This window comes from Hyalella azteca, unplaced genomic scaffold (genome assembly GCF_000764305.2).
Source record: "Hyalella azteca isolate HAZT.00-mixed unplaced genomic scaffold, Hazt_2.0.2 contig3899, whole genome shotgun sequence".
NCBI lineage: Eukaryota > Metazoa > Arthropoda > Malacostraca > Amphipoda > Hyalellidae > Hyalella > Hyalella azteca.
Window position 1 is genome coordinate 71,958 of NW_025934128.1, and position 21,110 is coordinate 93,067.

Genomic DNA, 21,110 nt, shown 5'->3' on the forward strand with positions numbered 1-21,110 from the left:
GTTTCTAAACGAAGAAAGAAAAAAATCTTGTGAGTACATAATCTACCAAAAACCAAACTTAGAGCATCTATCATGAATATCTGATGAATGACCTAACGTTCCAAAGATCTTTGACCATTCATACCTGCATCCGCTAAAGTAACGTTCATAGACCCTGAGTGCGTTACTGAGCGAAACATTACGTATCCTTTGGTTACACGCTATGGGTTGGTTCCTGGCTTCACAGTCTTCACTCTTCAGACCATGTCGAGCAGTAGGGAAGTGAGTGTTGTGCAGTTGGTTAGCTCCACTTTTACCGGTGAATGAACATCTCAATATGCTAATTACGTTACATTGACTTTATGAATAGCCCGTTAATTAAAAACACGCATATATACTATCAAACTGGTGGTGACTTTTTTTCATGTATTCGTAAACAACTGAGTTGTGCAGCTGCAACGGACGCGGAGCTTCACCGAAAGACTGAAGTCAGAATTGAATGTCTTCAGATGGTGAGCAATTGGTTTTTAGTCCTAAGTTACTCAAATATTGTTGTGCTTCTAATAGCATCAACTGTATGATAGTGTTTGTGATAATATTGAGAGCTAAGGTGTGTTTCCTTGCGCGTCTGTCCCAGCTAACATATTCTCTATTTAGAAATCGTTCCCAGATCAGACACTCTGTCATGATTGAGACTTGGAAGACGGATGCATGTGGTTTCATTTGATGATTTGCAGCTCGCAAAGAAATGTAAGAATTTTAGTATCACATTTGCTAGGAACTACGACTTGAAAGGATGTTCAGGGATTCCGACACGCACCAGTTCGTGATTTGCCTTTGACCGACAACTGATAGATGATAGTTGACAAGCTAACCACGGACAAACCACGAACCATGACGAAACGCTGGCTCCTCATAGAGGCTCACACCATCGCTCGTCTCATACTTTCTTGGGGAACTACAGTATTGGACTTCCCAATGACGATGATGATGCTGCGAAACGTAAAAAATGTTGAATTTTATTTCAAACTACAATATTCAACAATTTCAACGAATTTTTGATATGTCCCAACATGTAGCTACGTACATCGTACGATGACTGAAGACCTTTTTTTCGTCAGAAAGCACCCTGTAGGTTGTGATGGCCCAACACCGTGAAAGTTATTTTATTTTTATTTTTAATGCAACAATTTTTTAATACGTACCTGTTTTAATTTCTTTTTTTTTTAACATCAGTTAATAATTCAATATCCATTTAAAGTGCTGTGAAGTTTCTTTAAATCATATTGATTGTCTGGTGGCGTGGGATACTCTAGTCTCAAATTGGCCGTAACTTTCTACTTACTGGCTGTGAAGGTCCTAGTTTGTTTATTATTGCTCTTTTGGGTTGAAACAACACAATTCCGAATATATTTTATACCATTTACACCGCTTTAAAATGAATAGCTTCTGAACCTCCAATCATAGGTACTATGTATTGTCTGTATATGTATGACCTAAAATATCTTGTTTAATTGATTGCATTCTGTTGAATAACAATTATGTCTCATCGTCCTGTGTCTTAACTTAACGTAATCTACTTTGACTGAAACTTATAATTATGCTACTTTAAATTTACACGGCGTTTTTGTTATTAGATCCCCAAATTAATAGTTTTCAACTACCCTGTTGAGTCCGAATTTACTGATTGCTACAGATGCTACTAATATGACGCATTCGTTCATAAATCCGTATATACAGATTCTTCCTACTATTGCTAATCGTTATTCGAAAGTGGTTTAATTAGCGATCTCTGACGAGCCTTCGTTTAGGTTCGAAACATCATGAGCAATTTTTTTATTTAAGGTGTACCAACGACTACTGCAACATCTTCCTAGATTGCACGTAATCCGAGTCTTGTAAGGTGGCAAAAAAATCAGTATAATATTTAGCTTATGAAGTTTACACAGACTAGAATAATTGTACCTAGTTTAAATGTTTATAAATATATAGTATTCAATTTATTTCGTACGTCCATTCATTGTAATAGCTTGTAATAGCTTACATAATTTATTATTTTTAAATTTAGTTCTTAACTAAAACGAGTTTACAGAATACTATCGATCGATCGATAGTATCGATCGACCCACGTATCGTAGGTCGATTGGCCGTTCGGTTTCGCTTTTTGAAATCAGTGCGTTATTACCTGGAACGAATGTCAACATTGTGAAATGATGAATAAACAGCTCTCATTCATTTTTAGTTATTAGTATTGTTTTTATTATTAAAATGATAAAAATAATGCGAAAGATGAAGAATTTGAAATAAGTTTCACAGCAAATAAACTTAGTGAATTTCCGGCATAATATATTTTGTGTATCATTTCGTGGTGGATCGTTATATAGCTCACGATAATTCATCATAGTCAATACTAAAGTAACTACAAAGCAATAATTATTGCGTTCAAAAATGCTAGAAATATTAATATGTTTCGTGTTTACTATTGCCTTGTTTTGAGGGATTCGAAACGAGCATTTTTCGTACTCTAAACGCTCCCTCTTCAATTCATGCAAGCAACAATGTATCAATTCAACTCTTGTATCAATTGTAATCAACAATATGTTGGCATCAGTACCTTAGATTTTGCAACTTATTTGTCATATTATTTTAAGGTCGTGAGTTATAAAATATAGTAAACATCGCAGTTCTTAGTGCATAATTTTATCTTTCTTCAATCGCATGCATTTCAATAAAATTTTTCTGACTTTCAGTATTGTTCATCTTTTGGTATATATGAACGTTACAAATTGTACCATTTCTTGATAATATTTTTTTTCTTTCTAGTTTACGTCCGTCAGCTTACCTTTCACTTTCTATTTACATTTCACGAAGCAAGAATTTCAAGCGACTTCGTCATGCTGCACTTCAGTCTCGGAAATAAGATTATTTGTTGTTTTCAAGTGAGTTTGACGGTGACTTCCTCCAGCTGCAAACAACGTGTCTTGTTAAACACGTTTTAGCCATTTTCGCGATAGAACAGCGTCTTTGCTCGGTTGTTTTTACAATATTCAGACCATATATGTACGATTATACATGTACGACCTACATCCGAAACCTATTGAATTGAAATTGCTGTTGTTAAAAAATTTTCGTGCATGTGCTGATTTATTTTAAATTATTGATTTAAGACTTCACTATCATTCGGCAAATTTTAATTTTTAATTTCAACATTTTACTCTTCTGACCCATTTCAATTCTTTTAACTACTTATTTCAGTCTCATCAAAGTTCAAACTCATTCTAACTTGAAAACTCTTTTTACTTTTTTCTCACCAAACTCGTTTAAATTTGTAAATTCTATAATTTGATCTCATGGATTTCAGAAGGTACGAGTATATATAGATGAATATAAACGATGAAGATAAACAGATAAACGGTCAGTAGTGTTGAGGTCAGCGTTCCTGGGGCATGAGCTATACAGGCATGAGTCATGGAGTGAGAAGTTTACAAGAGAGGTATTTCTTCTGCTAACATTAGGCATGAAATCAGCAATTATGTAGCATGATGTCAACTTACTCGTATATAGTCGGTGTATAGTTAAAGAGGTATGAGGTCAGCATATTGTCCTCACAAGGATGAGGTCAGCATATTGTCCTCACAAGGATGAGGTCAGCATATTGTCCTCACAAGTATGAGGTCATCACAGGTCAATGGGCCTTTACTCACGATATTCTATTAACGTAGGACGAAATATTAAGCTAGACTTCATAAGAGAAGATTTTGACCGACTTGTAACATCAAGTCCATGTGAAGTCATGAGGAAAGAGTTCAGCAGTCTTGCAATATGAGGTGAGGTCAGTTATGAGGTCAAGAGAGGTCAAGAGAGGTCAATACACCTTGATTGTGAGGTCAATCAAGAGGTGTAATCTCGAGGTCATGAGAGATGAGGTCAGCTTCGCCTTCTCATGTGACCTCCGTAAGGGTGTGCCTTAATTAGCCCCAGACCTCGTGCATCACCTCTTTATTAATTAATAACTAATAGCTGCTAATTCAAATTTTAGCTCCCTTCATGGAAAGGTACAAACTATTCACTATATTATTGACTCATCACTTATTCCGAAGCAATTTTTCTCTTTACGCCCATCTGGATATTCACTGATTATTCTTATTTTTATTACTTCATATTTACAATTAACGTTCAATTTTAGTTGAAGGTATTTTTTTGCATTTTTAATAATTTGTTATATTGGGAATTTCTGCAGCTTTGTATCGAAGTTTTTTTTAGTTATTCATAGTGCATGCAGTTGTCGTACTGTGTTGGTGCTCAGCTTACTTACATCATCGCTGCTCTGTTCTTTTCGACTGGACTAGCAGGTATACGAGTGTGTTCTATATAGTGTGTTGCTCGTATATAGTGGGTGGTTCATACTTGTTTATACATTGTCATCTTCATCGTTTTTAACACACCCTTTTTGACCTTTCGGTGACTGCAAGGGCATCAGGCCAACCTATAAAACTCTATCTCTATCTTGGTACGTTTTCTGCTGTTCTAAATTATTCCTGTCTTATCATATCAAATTCCATGGTTGAAACTTCATATTATACTTCTTCATGTCCGCTTATTTCTTCTTTATCTTGAACTTTACTCTAAATTTATCTACGTAAATTTTAGGAAGATTTAATTGAATGACTAATCGTATTGATTCAGACTGCCTGTAATAATATTCATTGACATATTTAAAGAAAAAGTGCGTAATCACTGTCTTCGAAATTTCATAAAAAATCTAGCAACCAATTTTAATGTCGATACAACTCTAGCTTATGTTTGCATTGCAATACAATGAATGTCATGCAGGGAAATCGACTTTTTGATGAAACATACGGAGAAAAATAAATTCGAAGTTTTTTCGTGAACGTATCTGCGCTTGGCATTTTGCGTCCGTGAAGCTCTCGACCTTCCGCCCTGCGCGTTACCATATCGCCTCCGCGTATCTGCGACCACATACCAGAGCGGCATTTTGCCTGCTCCCATTTTAACGTCCTTGTTTCTAACATTCTTGCAGCGTGTTATATTGTGCTCCTGTTCTCTCGTAATCTGCATGTGCCTTGATAAAACATAATTACGTCTAAGCATCTATATCAAGGTCTAAGCTTCTATCGTCTATATTACGTTTAAGCTTCTATATAGTCTTTCTATATCGTAATGTATTCTATATTACGTCTAAGCTTCTATCGTCTATAAGATGCATTACCTCGAGGGAATTACGATAGGAGATTTTGTTGTAGTAAAGGTAGCTTAATTTTTCATTGATTTACGGAAAATTCTTTTTTCGGTTATCGCTCAGAGGCCGCGTTTACGAAACGCATATGTATGCCGAAGTAATTATCTTTTACTTAACTTCAATTCCGCCACTACCTACAAAATTTAAATCTTACTGTCTGCATTAGAAAAGAAAGTTTTCAACACTATTTTCATCAGAATGAAAGTATTAACTAATCAATACAAGTATAACCACCTCGACTGACTTCATGTACTGCGCATTTCCAGGCTTTACTAATGAATTGATCAATAAACAAATAGAGACAGCTTAATGGCATCAGTTATACATAATTGTGAGCGCGGCAGGGACAGTGAGAGCCTCGCACATCATCGGTGTCACCTGAACACCTGGCTAATGACTCGGCGCTGATACACGCGTGTTGTAACTCATGTTGTGGTGGTGCTGTGGTGGTGGTGCTGTTGTGGTGGTGCTGTTGTGGTGATGCTGTTGTGGTGTTGCTGTTGTGGTGTTGTTGTGATGTTGCTGTTGTGGTGGTGCTGTTGTGGTGGTGCTGTTGTGGTGGTGCTGTTGTGGTGGTGCTGTTGTGGTGTTGCTGTTGTGGTGTTGCTGTTGTGGTGTTGCTGTTGTGATGTTGATGTTGTGGTGTTGCTGTTGTGATGTTGCAGTTGTGGTGTTGCTGTTGTGGTGGTGCTGTTGTGGTTTCGCTGTTGTGATGTTGCTGTTGTGGTGGTGCTGTTGTGGTGTTGCTGTTGTGGTGGTGCTGTTGTGGTGGTGTTGTTGTGGTTTCGCTGTTGTGATGTTGCTGTTGTGGTGGTGCTGTTGTGGTGGTGCTGTTGTGGTGTTGCTGTGGTGATGTTGATGTTGTGGTGCTGATGTTGTCGCGTTACTGCTGTGGCGTTCGTGTTAATGCATGGTGTTGCTGTTGTGGCGTTCGTTTTAATTGTGTTGCTGTGATTACTGTGTGCCATTGTAACCCGCATTTTTTGTTGTGGTGTGAGCCACTGCATGGTACTGTTGCTCCTGCTATTTACTATTGTAATATTGTTCTTAATTGTGCTGCTGTTATAGTATTACTGTAACCCGCTGTTCCTGACGGAACTGCAACGGATCAACGTTTCTGGTAAAAGTTGGCGATTTGAGTGATGTATACTGATTTTCAACTTCGATTACGTTCGGATTTCCCCTTTTTCCGTACCTACTAGAGATTTTTGTTAACTTAGGATGTAACTTGAATTTTACAATTTAGTAATAAATGTACGTTTTCAATATCGAGATGGTGAATTTGCTTGGCGTTTTCTTTGCTTTTAAATTCCTAGTGAACTTGCGATACAAGCAGACTAATAATATAAGAACCATCTTTCTGTACGATTTTTGCCGTAACCTATTTCATACGAAAACTTATATACCGTACACGAATACTCAAAATAAAGCCTAAGACGCTACAGATGCAACCTGAATAAATTAAAGCAATTGCCGATCAATAATAAAACAATGAAACAAGAAACACATTCAAATCGTTTTAAATTTTCAAAACCTATTCAATTGTAGTTCTTCCGTTGCTATAACTACTACTGTTGGAGTGGTTATATTATTTGCATCGACGGCTGCTGCATTGTAATCGGTTGCTGTTACTTTAGTTATGGTGCAGATTTATCCTGTATTCTATTGATATCACTGCTACTGCAATCATTGGGTATGTGTTGATGTATTTCGGGAAAGCTGCTGCTCTATAGTATGTATTAGGCTCTACTCAGCCTGATATGCACCATAAATGGAGAAGTTCGTAATTAAGTTCGTCTCTGTAGGTACTATATCAGCCCTTTTCAGCTGTCACTTTTTATTTAATACTTCATTTACCGACACTGATTAATAATTTCATTATGTCTGCATCTCAAATCTATGTTAGATGGAGTTTTCAATATTATTCAATTTTAAATTTTTTGCATTTCATACGGTACTGGTACTGTTTTGCATCGTGTGTCTTCAAACACATTTTAATCTGCGCAGAACATATTCATTCTTCTTATTATTTGAACTTAAGTGCTCAACGGTATGCTCGTTATTGTCTTACGAATGAAAATGGTCAATTTATATGCGTATGCTTTTTCTCCCTAAACTACGGCAGTAAAGACTTTTTGTTTGCTTAAATATTTTTGTGATTAAGTTGATTGACAATTGAATAATTTCCCACAGCTCTCAAATATATGTAGACAGAAAAAGAACGTTATATGTTCATTCTAACGATCTTTTTAATATTTGTTCCATTATTTCCATCAAGCTAACTTTAATCTTATCTTTCAGGTACGGATCGGTATGCCGGCGCGCGACCCTCCGACTCGATCGATCTCCAACACCCACGGCGATCTCCGACTTCTGTCATCGCAACCTCTCATTTTCCAAAATCCGGCGAAAACATTTATCTGAGATTCAATTTTAGTCCTGTATTGCCTTCAGGGGTTTCTTCGTCAGAATAACTACTGGCTCATTCGTCACATCTTACTTTTGAAGTATATTTACCTTTGGGCGAAAAAGGCAAGAATCTCCGCGTATACCATATGTCTACCTTGGTCCGAAATAGTCACTGAATAGCCGCTTTCATCTGCCACCAAAAACTTTCAGTGATACGCCCAGGCATTCTAAATTAATCTCCGGGATCACAACAGATATTTATTGCAACGAATATTCATTTCGAGCGAGCAAAGATGTGTGATGAAATCGTTGAGTATACGACAACCACCTCAACTACAGTGTCTGGACTAGAAAGCGTTCAAGAAGCTGTACTAACGTCCACCATGTCGGTTAAGTACCAACTTCCTCTCGCATCTCTTCAGCCTGTCACGAGCACGGTGTTCCGGCGAGATTCTGGATCCCAAAGCCTGCCTTACCAATCCGAAGCTCTAGCTCGCAGTCACAGCTCAAATCTGTCACATTCTACGGAGAATGTTTATGATACAAACAACCGAGCAACTGCTTTCAACTCAACAAGTCGGATTAAATTTAATCCAGATGATCCTAATCAAGGTTTTCCAAAGCCTCCCGATTTTGTAACAGTTGTATCTGTCGGGGGGACGAATCAAAATGAGGTTTCACATAATATCTTGCTTGCGGGATCAAGTCATGCCAACGAAGATTGTATCGACGGGAGACGGCTAGTTTCGCAATCATTTCATCCATCCATGAAACTTTCAAAGGAAGATGATTTTCACCATCAAGGCACCAACAGAAAACTCAATTTCGCTCCTACTCACAGTGGCGAAAATAATTCTGGGGAGAGATATGAAAAATCACACACGGATGAATGCTATTCTCCCAACCATTCATCGTCATCTAACCGACGCGAAGACTCTAATTGTGAAAAAATAATTTCGTTCTCGGAGTCCGAACAACCGTCTTTTGCTCGTATTGTTCCTCGCAATATATGCGAAAAAGTTGTAGTGCTTCGTTTACCTGGAGAGAAGCTTGGTCTTGGCCTCAAGTTCGACGGAGGATGGGGCTGCCGTGATCTGGTGCGACGTTTATTCATCGAAAGCATCGCACTGGACTCGCCAGGTTACCGTGCCTCTCTTCCTTGGGGGCAACTGTGCCCAGGGGACCAGATTTTGAACATAGAAGGCGTTCCCGTCTCTAGTATGACGAGACTGCAGTGTGTGACTGCTCTTAGAGACTCCCATGTCAGGGTCACAATTGGCGTTCTCAGGGGAGACGGAGTAGTGCCGCTCCTGGAAGATGGTCCTTCCAGTGTTAATTGTGGTCAGGGAGATCGAATTGGTTTACCTCCTCCACCCTTGCCTCCTCGTCACTTTTCTTCTAGAGACCCTGGACGTCCTCCAAAGGACGTTAGCTCGTTCAATCATTCGGCAAAGACTGAACCAATTCAGTATTTCGTACCTGATAACCCTGCACCTCCCTTGCCACCAGCCGCTTGTGTGTACATGGACTTGTTGGTTGAAGAAGAGGAACGACGAAAGCGCTGTGGCAGCGAAAGCGACGAAACTGGGAGTTCGGTCTCGACAGTTATCGACAGATTGTCTTTGACTTCGTCGACTAATGTCTCGAGGAATTCATCATTCAATGCCTCGGCTGACAATCGTTATAATCAAATAGATCTTACCTCTGCTCTTAGTCAGTTCGAAATGTTGGAACAAGAATTCGAATGTGATACGATGCCACGATCGTCCGGTCATAATTCAGCTGTAAATGAGACTTATCCTAACGCCACATCATCCAAACAGCGCCGGCATCTTGTCCGAAGTTTTAGCCTATCTCCTGGAACTTATAAAGACCACTTCAATAAAATCCAGAGAAAAAAAGACGAGTTGAGTCGTACGTCAAAACCTGCCATCAAATCGCTTTCATTTTCTTTAAAAAGGAGGCCTTTCAGTTGGACCCCATTAATTAATTCTAATTCCGCGCATAAATTAAATTCTAATGGCAGTGCAGACTTTTGTTGCGAAAGTTCAGCTTTAAAAAATAATTGCGATGAAGAGACGAAAAACGAAAATCCATCTGGAACAGGAAATCCAACCTACAATGAGCTTGACTGTATGTCCGAGGAATCAACATCAGTTGAGTCTACCATAAAAATATCCTCCGGTGAAAGAAGTTGTAGTCCTCCACCTGCTGCAGAAATTGTCGACGACGAAGAAACTTTCCGCCGAAACGTACCTTGCGACTCTTCTCCAAAAAATGACTTGAATGACCGGACTTCAGAGTTAGGATTTCGACGGAAACTTGTTTTCACGTCAAGTCACAAAAATAATCACACTCCGGATTCTTTTGAAAGTGCAAGTCCAACTCAAGTGTTTATTTCCAACGATGATTCTTTGGAAAATGAACCAATCAGTACAAAACTAGAATGTAACAGAGTGGAAGGGCCAGAAATACCCAATCATCAAATCAACGTTCTTTCGTTTTCATCTTCTGAGTTCTCATTATCTCCTCACATTGCCGAACAAGTCCAAATCGAAACTCCTGCTTCTATCTGCTATGATTTTGAGCAAGCGTCGCTGTCATCTTCCGACGCTGCTGGAGCCGTGACTGTCCAGAATATGATTGCCGATTCGCCGCTTGATAATGGGAGTCAAGTATTCTCGCCCATCACTGTCAACAATTTACATCTTCACTCTTCTAGTGCTAACAATAAAGTTTGCCAGCTAACCACTGAGAGTCATTGTGATTCGTCAGAAAAATCGATTGTTGAAGCGCAAAGGTTTGAGATGGAACATAATTCAAGTGGATATCACACTGAAAATTCCGAATTAGTGGAAACGACCAGTACGGAAGTCTGTACTGATTTCGTTCCTGATCTTTCTACGACAACATCATTACTAATCTCTTCACCGAGAGTGAATAACGAGTCGCATCTTTCGCGTAAAGGGTGTAGAATCAGTGATAGGTTTCGTGAAATCGCTGACGACTTCTATAGATCAATCGACGAACTCAATAAAACGAACGAGGAAGAAAAAATTGAACTAAAGTCAAGAAGAGATCTTGAGTTCAAAGCACGGAAGCCGCCACATCTGAATGTTCATGAGAGCCAGACTAGCATGACGACTCTCAAATCAGATGCAAGGGAAGATGAACATAAAATGTGTCAGAATACAAGAGAAGATGCTTCTGCTGCCCATGACACCCAAGAGAAAAACACAAATTCATCGAGTTCATCTTCGTTGGCAAAGCCAACATTTTCTATTGATCCTAGTAAAACAAAATCCGCCGATGCAGACCACTTGAAACTGCCTTCAAATGTCTTGAAGTATGAGGCAACTATTCAATCTGTGGCTCCAAAATCAAAATCTCCAAGAAAGTCAGAAAATTCTGGCAGTGGAGATGGAGTTTCCGTAGATTTGCATACAACAGATACTGCGTCCAATATATCGAATTCAGATCCATCAAGTAACCACACTGAGTCTCACGCCTCGTCTTCAACTCTCAATGCACCAGTTTTAACGATTGATGGAAAATTGGTTGCAGCTGCTGAAAATGGCTATGTTGCCGTCGAATGCCTCTCATCTCAGGTCTTGAGCACTGATAAAATAGTCAAATTAGATGAACAATGCAGCACTTCGGTTGAATGCTCTACCTCGCAGACCGAGACGATTTCTCCTAATCAATCCTTGAATTCCCTTGAACGAAGTCCTCCTACTTTACGGTTATCACAAGTAACTCGATCCACAAGGATCAGGGAGGACCTCTGTGACCTCATCAGAAGAGATTTGGAGCGCCTGAGGAAGGACTTGGACTTGCCTGAGGGCTTTGAGTTGCAGGTCGAGGAGGACGAGGAAGTCGAGAGGATCATGGAATGCGACTCAACGGAAGAAGCTGACAGAATCGTGGCTGCTTTCAGGAGCAACAATGACCGGTGAGTGAATGTTACCAATGGCCGTTGGAATCCAGGCTTCTGGAACATCAACTCGTAGTGTGCTTGATTTGTTTCTACAACTAACGTGGAAAATTATTGTGTGATCAACTATCAATTACGCACCAGAATAACTGTGAGCTGTGGTAAGAGAAGAATTATTGAAATTAATTAATTTGGTTTTCATTGAACATATTCTTGATCGTGCTCAGTGATACGTTGCTTATTGTCTTGTTTTTTTTCTTTCTCAAATATAACATGATGTCGTGAGAATTGCAAACGTTAGCGCTCAACACTCCATTAAAATTAACGTTAGCGCTCAACACTCAAACAAAATTTATCGAAAATATTGATCAAAATTGACGGACTTATAATTGGGACTTATAAATATCATAAATTCTCAATTAGGACTTCATGCCGCATCTTAATTTTCTTCTACCCTTTCAGATTCAGACTTCAGCCTCAAAGCCTTCCAGCCGACGCCTCTGAACGCCTTTCCTCCCCTGAAGAATCCATGGCAAGTCTTCCTGCCCTACCCACAGAAAACAAATGTCTTGCTTCATCCAAATGTCAGAAGCTTGGTCCCAATGGGCTCACCAGAAGAAATTCCTCCTTGACAAACAAAGACTTTCTACAGTTGAATTCAATTTCTTCCTTCTCAAGTTCGAAGCTCCCAAACGCCAGTTCCAGTTCTTACCATTCGAATACGAGTTCGATCTTCTCAAGCTCCCACTCAAGTCCGGCTTCTGTCGATATCGTACAACGCTTGCCTCGAGAATCGCTTCCAATGATGCACTCGCCTCGGGACCAGTATAATTCTGAAGAAGAATGGTCGTACGAGTACTACCAAGAACGCCCTTGTGGGACCATTGAAGAAGAATCAGCATCAGAGGACGGGAAAAGTGACGCACCGAATGTCCTACTGAACGCTATGCGTTCTTTGTGCCGTAGTAGGACGATTCCTAAAGATATCATCGTCTCGCCGCCCACACCTGAACCAGAATCTACATCGACTGAAAATTTGCTCGCCATTGATTTGGTAGCCAACATTGAAGAACAAAATAAAACATCAAATTTCGATCTGTCTACTCAGGTTGGGCGACACACTTCCGAGTCTGATAAAGGAGCTAAAATTGATATTCGCCCAGCTTTTGTTTCTTCTAGTGAGGCATTCTATGCAAAAGCTCCTTCGAAAGAAATTACTCAACTTCCTTGTACTACTGTTGATTTTGATTCTTCTGCTCCATCTTCTGGAGATTGCTCAAGTACTGATACTTTATTGGTCAAAAATAACATTGAAATTGGTGATAATTGTGATCTTATGAACAAACAGTCAATTTATGTCGAAACAAATTCATCTGCTGGTGCCAAAGAACAAGTTCTCTCCAAAACTGACGTGTCGGGTGAACTCAAAATTAATGAACGTAAAACTATGTTACCATCAGCATTAATTAATGCAAGTAATGAAACCACAGCAGCTAATTTGCTCGTGAACGACGATGAAGTTTACCTTGGCAGCGTTGCTAGCAAACGAAGCCTAATAGACACACGATCTCAGTGTACGGTGGGGCCGGTGAACAGCGTTCCTAAAATGATTGCTAAAATTGAACGTGACGTGCAATGTGTTCCAATTGATGAAAAAGAATCGTCAAAATCAACGAAAATCGTTGAACCTGTTAACTTGCAAAAATTTTGTACATCTAACCATGCAAACAAAGAATTTGTTATGGAGAAGAATAATTGTAAATATGTTTCAAGCGATCATGTCTCAAAGGTTGAAGATAATTCATGCACTGAAGTGTATACAGTTAACAGTATAGTTTTTAAAGAAATTTCAAGTAAATCTATGCTCAACGCCAGAGATCAAGATTACAATAGAACATTGGACAAAGAAGCGTCTGCACTGCTGTATGATGTTGGCCGTACTCAAAGCTTTCTTGAATGTCCATTAAAAGCAATAGAACAAAAATCCTCTCGCGCAAGCCAATTTAGTGTCTCTGATGGCTGCCACTCATTGCCTTCATATGATTCGAGTTCAATTTTCATGGTAAGCAACGTTACGGAAACCTCGAATGGAAGCGTGACATATTCCAGCATACCCCAAACGAAGAGAGATTTCATCAGCAGCGCTCGCAAGAAATCCTGCAGTTTGGAACATCTCCGATTTCCGGACGTGCATACCGGAGGTAGACTGGACTCCGCTTCTGACCACTCGCAGCACCGTGCCTTCAGGCGAGGTAAGACGTACAGTGCGTTCTTTTTAGCGCATTTTCTCATTTATGGAAAAAAGACCCTATTGTGCTCGTCATGTCCGTCCGTCTGTCCGTCCGTCACTTCACGTTTTCGTCGATTTTGAGAAAATGCGCCCTCTGTCACTCACTACAGTGAGTACCGAGTTATAATTTTTGGTTTATGAGTATGTTCCTCGATTATTACACTTGTCTTGATTGTTACACTTTTAGTTCTCTACAGTCACGCATTGGGGACCCAAATTTAGTACTCGTTTGCTATGAGAGAATGACATGAAGCCCCTTTCGGTTACTTCTACAAGTAAGGTTAAGACTATTTCTGTGTAATACTTGTAAGATTTGAACAAAAACAGTTCCAGAAATTTGAGATTATGATTCAATCGTTTTCCTAAGTGACTGAGCAGGTTGGGTTCTCACTAAGTTTCAGAAAAATAGCTAATTCTACCGGACGCGCACCCACCCAATTCCAATTCTGGGCACGTCTTTATAATCTTCTGCCGACTGAAAATTACTGATAGTTATTTCTCTTCTTATTTGATGTTAACATTTAGAAGTGATTGGAGAAGCCGCAGACCAAATCCGCAAAATGGCGAGATGTATTGCAAATAAGTGATGTGTTTTCCGAGGGCAACTTAGCTCATAGATGTTGACCCTAAACATTTCTTGTGGGGGAAAAATGTCCAGACCAGTACTGTTAAAAATAAATGGCGCTAAATCTCGAACGTTTGTGTGCCCAAATACTCTTCGAACAATACAATCATGGCCTTTAATTTGTTAAGTCCCTAAAGTTTTGATTGGCCCGAATTAAATTCTAGGTTTTGTTGAAACGACTTCAGTCTCATCAATTGCTTGTGCAGCAACACGAACCGTGACACTGCCAAACGTACAGTACAGGTACTCGTAGTATAATATGGATGAAACATTTGAAAATAATCTCTTATTTTGATTTAAAACTTTACGGCATGAACAACACACCTTTCCCACAACTGAGTTTTACCGAACTTCTATCACCTCAGGGAAGCGGTATTATCAGTGATTATGTACAAAATCAAGGTAGGATTACCATCCTTAGCTATGGAATCGAAGCGTTAGCTGTCTTGTTGTGTAAAAAAAACGAGGCTCTTGAAACAATTAGCATATTCGACTATTTAACAACTTAAGAACAACTTAATATTAACAACTTAACGTAACTAACTAATTAATCAACAATAATTAATGGGGGACTTTGAACTTCGTTGATGTCAGCGCATTGAGGAACCGTTGAAATGGCAAAACATTAAAATATTTTGATTGGTAGTATATTCAGCAAATTGTTAAGTGGGCGAATTTCACCGCGTACCGATCAGTAGCGTTGCCATCGTACGCTATTCATTCGTTGTTCACTTTTCCTCTTCAACGAGTTTCAACTCTACATTTCTGGAATTCTTTAAACTTAATATTTAAAATGCCAATATACTGAAATGTCTCATTATATGAACAGTTTTTTTGTTTGTTAATAAAATAATATTCATTTGGTTTCGCTAAAGTTGTGTATTGTATTGATACAAATTCAAATAATTACTGCGCACCGAAATTTATCTTACGATTCTTGACTCTTATTAAATATCGTGTTTTTCAGTATTGATGCACTGCCAATGTCGATTGTTAGTCTTCGGAACGAATTTTCGAGTTTATGAATGACTTCGATTTTCGATCTTGTGTGTGCGGACTAGACTTTTTAGGTATTTCACCGGTTTTTCGGAATGCTGCGTTTTCTAAGTGTGTCGGCTGGATTTTCGGGGTGTGTCGGCTGGATTTTCAGGGTGTGTCGGTTGAATTTCGGAGTATGTCGGCGGGGTTTTCTGGATGTTTCGGCTGGGTTTTCAGGGTGTATCGACAGTAGTTTACTGGGTGTGTCTGCGGGGTTTTCTGGGTGTGTTAGCTGGATTTTCGGGGTATGTCGGCTGGATTTTCTGAATGTGTCAGCTGGGTTTCTGGGTATGTATCCTGGGTTGTCTGGATGTGTCGGTTGGGTTTTCTCGGTTTGTTGGCGGGGTTCTCTGTGTGTATCGGCGGTGTTTACTAGGGTGCCGGCTTGGGTTTCTGGGTGTGTCGGCTGGGTAGTCTGGGTGTGTCGGCTGGGTAGTCTGGGTGTGTCGGCTGGGTAGTCTGGGTGTGGCGGCTGGGTAGTCTGGGTAAGCAGGGAATATAGATAAAAGTAACTGAAGAATGGGACGTGAAGATGAATTAAATATGGGATTAAATAATGGTAAGAAATGAATTTTGTATCCAAATCTTGAACATCAATAATTAGCAAATGGGTCCACAATAAAAACGAAGCTATAGAATATATTCTAATATTAGACATGAGGGAGGGAGTACATGGAATGAGCAAGGAGGGGTAGTTTCTTGAATGGATGTCTGCGCCGGCAACTTTTTTCACCTTGTAAAAATGAAACATTTTCTTACAAAGAAAAATTGAATTTCTTGCCTCTAATTGAAGGCTATGTGAACTTGAATGTATCTATGATACATTCGTATACAATTATCGACGTCACTATTGGACGTATACTTTGATACGGCGATTAAATATAAGCTTATACAAGGGATTCCTCCGCTTATCGTGAAGAGGCACATAATTTGTATGTTGTCTGAGAAATTTGTGTATTGTATTGTGCTATGTACTATAGTATACCTTTTCTATGTTCGATGTATTAGACTTCGATTTAATTTCAAATTCATCCGTATTGAACGATTGTGAAAAATTTAAATGAGGTTCAACTTTTATGCGGTCTAAAAATGTCTAATATTTTACGAATAATTTCCCTGGTAATTAAGGACTCGACTTATGTATTCTTGAGAATGTTTTCTTCTTATGCTAGGATTGCATTCGTGACGCGCGTTCGGGTGAAAAATCCTTATTTGGCGAGCGAAATTCTTTCTCACGATAAAAATGTAGCTGAAACCATTCCATTCCTGAGATTGTGCATGATATTTTATTATAGCTTAAATCTAAACCTGTATCTCATTTATAAGCTACTGACTTCTATTTCACATAAATAAGTTGTAAAAACTCTCTAGTTTATTTATTAATAAAGAGAAGTGAGCACATATATACTTAGAAATTATCACTCTTCATGTATAACTCTCTAATTTCCTGCAAGCTTCTGGCAATGATAAGCTGCTCGAAGAAATGCTGAAAATATTTAACCTACAAAAGACTAGCGGAATGAAACTACGAAATAACCCATTTCTTCTCTGAGCCGCATTAAGTAATGCCTATTATTTTATCTATTGGTAACTGTCCTATGTAATTTTGTAGGCTTAAAACGATATTTTTTCATATTTGGGAGTGTAATGCTGAAATTTCATGTTATGGAGTCCCAGAACTGAAGCATCATCCGTAGACGAGGATTAATTAGCATCGTCTCACTCAAAATAAAAAAGAATTCAACAGGTTCGGCTGATCGCAGCGACATCGGCGGCTGCAGGAGCACTGCACTCACTGCGGCCATCGCCTCTTTTCCTTTTTTTTTTGAGTAATTTTTTCCTCGATATTTTTGTAGCGCGATGCAGCTTCCATGAATGCCCGCATTTTCGCGAAATTACTGCATTTTCGTTGCGTTAGGATTTATTTATTATAGCAGGCTAGATGTCATGTTTTTCATGTTGCAATGGTATGTGTTATCCTCGTTGATACTTTCTGTTTCTGCGTTCAAACTCCTTTTATTGGCTTTTCGTGCTTCTTACTTTCGTGTAGCTATTTTACAATTAACGATAAATTTATGCAAACCGACTTTCGTTTACAAAGCAAGACTTCGTTAAAAAAATGACGGAGTACCTTCGTCAATTCGGTAGACAACTATTTTTGTAAAGGTCAATTTTTGTAAAGCTTGTGTTGGCTATATTTTTGTAAATTTTTGTAAAGCTTGTGTTGGCTATATGTCGCGAGTGAGCATGTGCAATCTTCCTAAGTTATTATTTAGCTTATTGCATGCAATCAATTTATATTGAGCCCGTGCATGTAATGTTCTTAGATTGAGCCCAAGTATAAATCTATCTAGACTGAACTCGTGCATGCCGATCTTCGTAGATTGAGCCAGAGCAAGCCATCTATCTCCTGAGATTGAGCCCCGGCAAGCAATGTGCCAAAGATGGACCAATCCGTGCAATCATCCGAGTTTCAGGCTTTCAGCCCGGGCTAGCAATCTGCAGGGCTTGAGCCAGCCATGCACGATGCTGCTCTAACCACGACGTCTGCAGGCTGCATGCCCTGTGCCGGAGGTCACATCGTCGTGCCCAGGCTGCGTGTGTCTGCTGCGTACGCAACAGCGCAGCTCTGTTGCTTGCCCTTCTCATTCAGCAGAACGTCGTCCAGCGGCAGCATAAGAGTGCGACTTCCTGTACCATACCGAGCTATAACGCGGTGCCCTTTACTGCTAGAATAAATTTACGATCCTGACAAGAATAGCTTGATAATGAGAAGACAAATTGTCTTGGTGGCCTATGAGAAGTGAAGCTATTTTGAGGGTGGCAAGTACAGTATTAGCTGAACTAGTAGGGGAGAGTGAACTGCTCAGATGATGTTTCAGCTTTGATATAATTAAAAATCTTTTTGATTGCCGGGCACAGGAAAAATCAATTCAGTTAAAATCACTGCCTCTACTACCATGCAGCGGTGGCTAAAAGACCTTGCTAAACTCATCGTATATCAATCGCTAAACATCTGCTGAATTCCTTTTAGAAAAATCCACTTCAGAAACTCGCTTGCGGAGTTCTGCACTTATATGTTCACTTACCCACACTCGTCTCATCTGCATCATTGCCTACATCGCGGTTGATTGCTTGTGTTTGATTAAAGTTATTTATGATTCACTACTGCGTGATTAATGTTTCACTACTATTCCAGTCCTGATACCGCTATTTAATAATTAAAGGTTGACGACTTTGCAGGATCAAACAATGACGATGTAAAAAATAACAAAAAAGTCAGCTTGTTGCATTAGAACTTCTTGGGCTCCCGTCATCGACTAATATAATCCATGCAGGAAGAAATAAGAAAAACAGTTAGGTTTGAAATTGTTCAATCGCAAAATGTCACATTCATTGGAGTTTACAATGGAGATGCAACGCAGCTTATTGTTCAACGAATTTCCCGTAAAAAAGTAGTAGTGATTTAAAAAGTATCGGGTCTTGCCTATCAGCCAAGATTATAATTTCACTCGATTTAATGAATGAGTCGATTGCAATTTCAATTGGCTTAGTAATCACGACGTAATGATGTCGCTGGATTCAAGAATCCTGAGGACGTTTTGCTGGTGTATTTTTCGTTGCATTCAGTAATTACTGAGAGATTCAAGCGTATATGGCTTCTGATTGCAATGGAGTTGTTGAAGGTCAATGCAGTGTTCAACGAAGGTTCCTGTCACAGGAAAGAAGACAATGAAGCTTTTGTGATGAGCCAGAAAGTGTACGTTTTTCTCGACATGTGGCTCCTTAACTTGAGTTTGAGTTGTAGCCAAAATTGCACCATTTTATACTACTTAAAATACAAAGTCCAAGAAGTTGGTTCCCAAGCACACAGGATTGCCAATCTCGCACCATGTTTACGTCAATTTTGCTGTCAGTTAATTGATTTGCCAAATTATGGACTTGTAATAAAATTGATCAGATTTCGGAAATTTATCCAGCAAATCCATAGCATTTTTCCATTCGCTTAGGAAAATAATGACCGCAAAGGCCTTTTCTTGTTGAACCTGGTCAGATTTATTTCCGTTACTGGGACAGTTATAATCATGCATATTATAATTTTTGTTCTCCACAGAACTCAGATCTCCTAGAACCAACGCAAATCTATCAACAGAACTATTGGGAGCTGAGAATAGAAATTTGAAATGGTTCTACTAGTTGACTTCCGATTTATCTTTGCTTCAGTTTGCGTGAATTCTCATGTTCTGATTTGCTGAGCTTCATGAAGCCCAATTTCCACATTTTCCTCGGATTCTATGTGTTTCTGGGGTTATGCTCGATTTCAAGTCAACGTCAGTTACTATGCTGCATTTTGGAATATCAGAACATTTCTGTTTTACTATATCGGCATTCCTCTCTGTCCAAGCCAGTGCTATCAACATCAGATTTGCCTATGCAAATCACGTTATTTTTCTTCATGATTGTCAACCGCATTCTTATTGATCTTATTGTTATCGGTAGCAGATAAAAAATTGGAATGTTATCTAAATAGTATCAGTGTCCCAATAATGCACTTAGGATTGTTAACATTTCAGGACGAAGGCACGCGACACCTGCCGTGGGGGCGAAGGTGAAACCTTTGATGCGGCTTTTGTCCGAGTCTCGCTTCTCCTTGGCGACCTCCGTTTTTGCAATTACCCTTAACATGCGAGAGCCTCACCCTCTTGCCATTCTTCTTGCATACCGACTTCTGCGTGACCTATTCTCTTGAAAGCCATCTTGATAAATGCATGTTCTGTACGAGAACTCTGATTTAGCCTTTTACTACTGAACTTGAATTTCTTGCTTCGTGACATCTATACTCCTGAATAATGTCCTAACGAAGTATCTTCACGAAGATCAAGTTTCATATAATATTCGCGAGGGCAATGTAGGGAAACTCTCCTTAGAGCTTTATTTGAAAAGAACGATAGATTCTGAAACTAAATGAAAATGTTTGATTATTGTTGAACCATAATTCAATTTTTTCATCTACAGTGGATCGTTTGAGCTCGAAGTCAGCTCGATTGATTTTACAGGACAGGCGGGGCTTGCGAACACTGTTATTTTTTTATGATTTCACTCCTTGAATACTTTCTTCGTTTATTCTAATTATCTGCCAGACGACTTCTGCAGGTTGAAGTGGAGATGCGAACTTGGTACCAATATAGTCTACTTTACACCTACTCACTATCCGCCCCTTTGAGTCCACTCTTGATAGGCTATGCGATTGCTGCCGTTGGTCATAGATAAACACTGCAGCTCTGTCGTGATTAAGTGCAACACTTCTAATATCATGTCGTGTATTGCACCATCCGCTCCCTTGAGACACATCGGTAAAATTTTTTGAAGCTTCATACCACTTATTTCTACCCTTTCGTTCACAAGGAATTTAAAAGCAAAGAAAACGCCAAGAAAATTCACCATATCGATATTGAAAACGTTTCGGAGTCCAGCTCCATCATCAGTTCGACTAAACTAAAAATGAATAAAATCACTTTAAAAGTCAAAATTCAAAGACAGACATAAAACCTAAACAAGACCTAACATTATATCG

General features: G+C 39.2%; 1 protein-coding gene across 1 annotated transcript in view; it reads left to right on the top strand.

The window, feature by feature from the left end:
- Positions 1 to 7,652: 7,652 nt before the first annotated feature.
- The window catches only part of LOC125177658, a 15,175-nt gene continuing 1,717 nt past the window's right edge, over positions 7,653 to 21,110 (top strand). The window contains exons 1-2 of the mRNA XM_047879819.1: positions 7,653 to 11,600; positions 12,045 to 13,170. Coding sequence (XP_047735775.1) covers positions 7,942 to 11,600; positions 12,045 to 13,170 — 4,785 coding nt within the window. The 5' untranslated portion in view covers positions 7,653 to 7,941. The remainder of the gene's footprint in view (positions 11,601 to 12,044; positions 13,171 to 21,110) is intronic.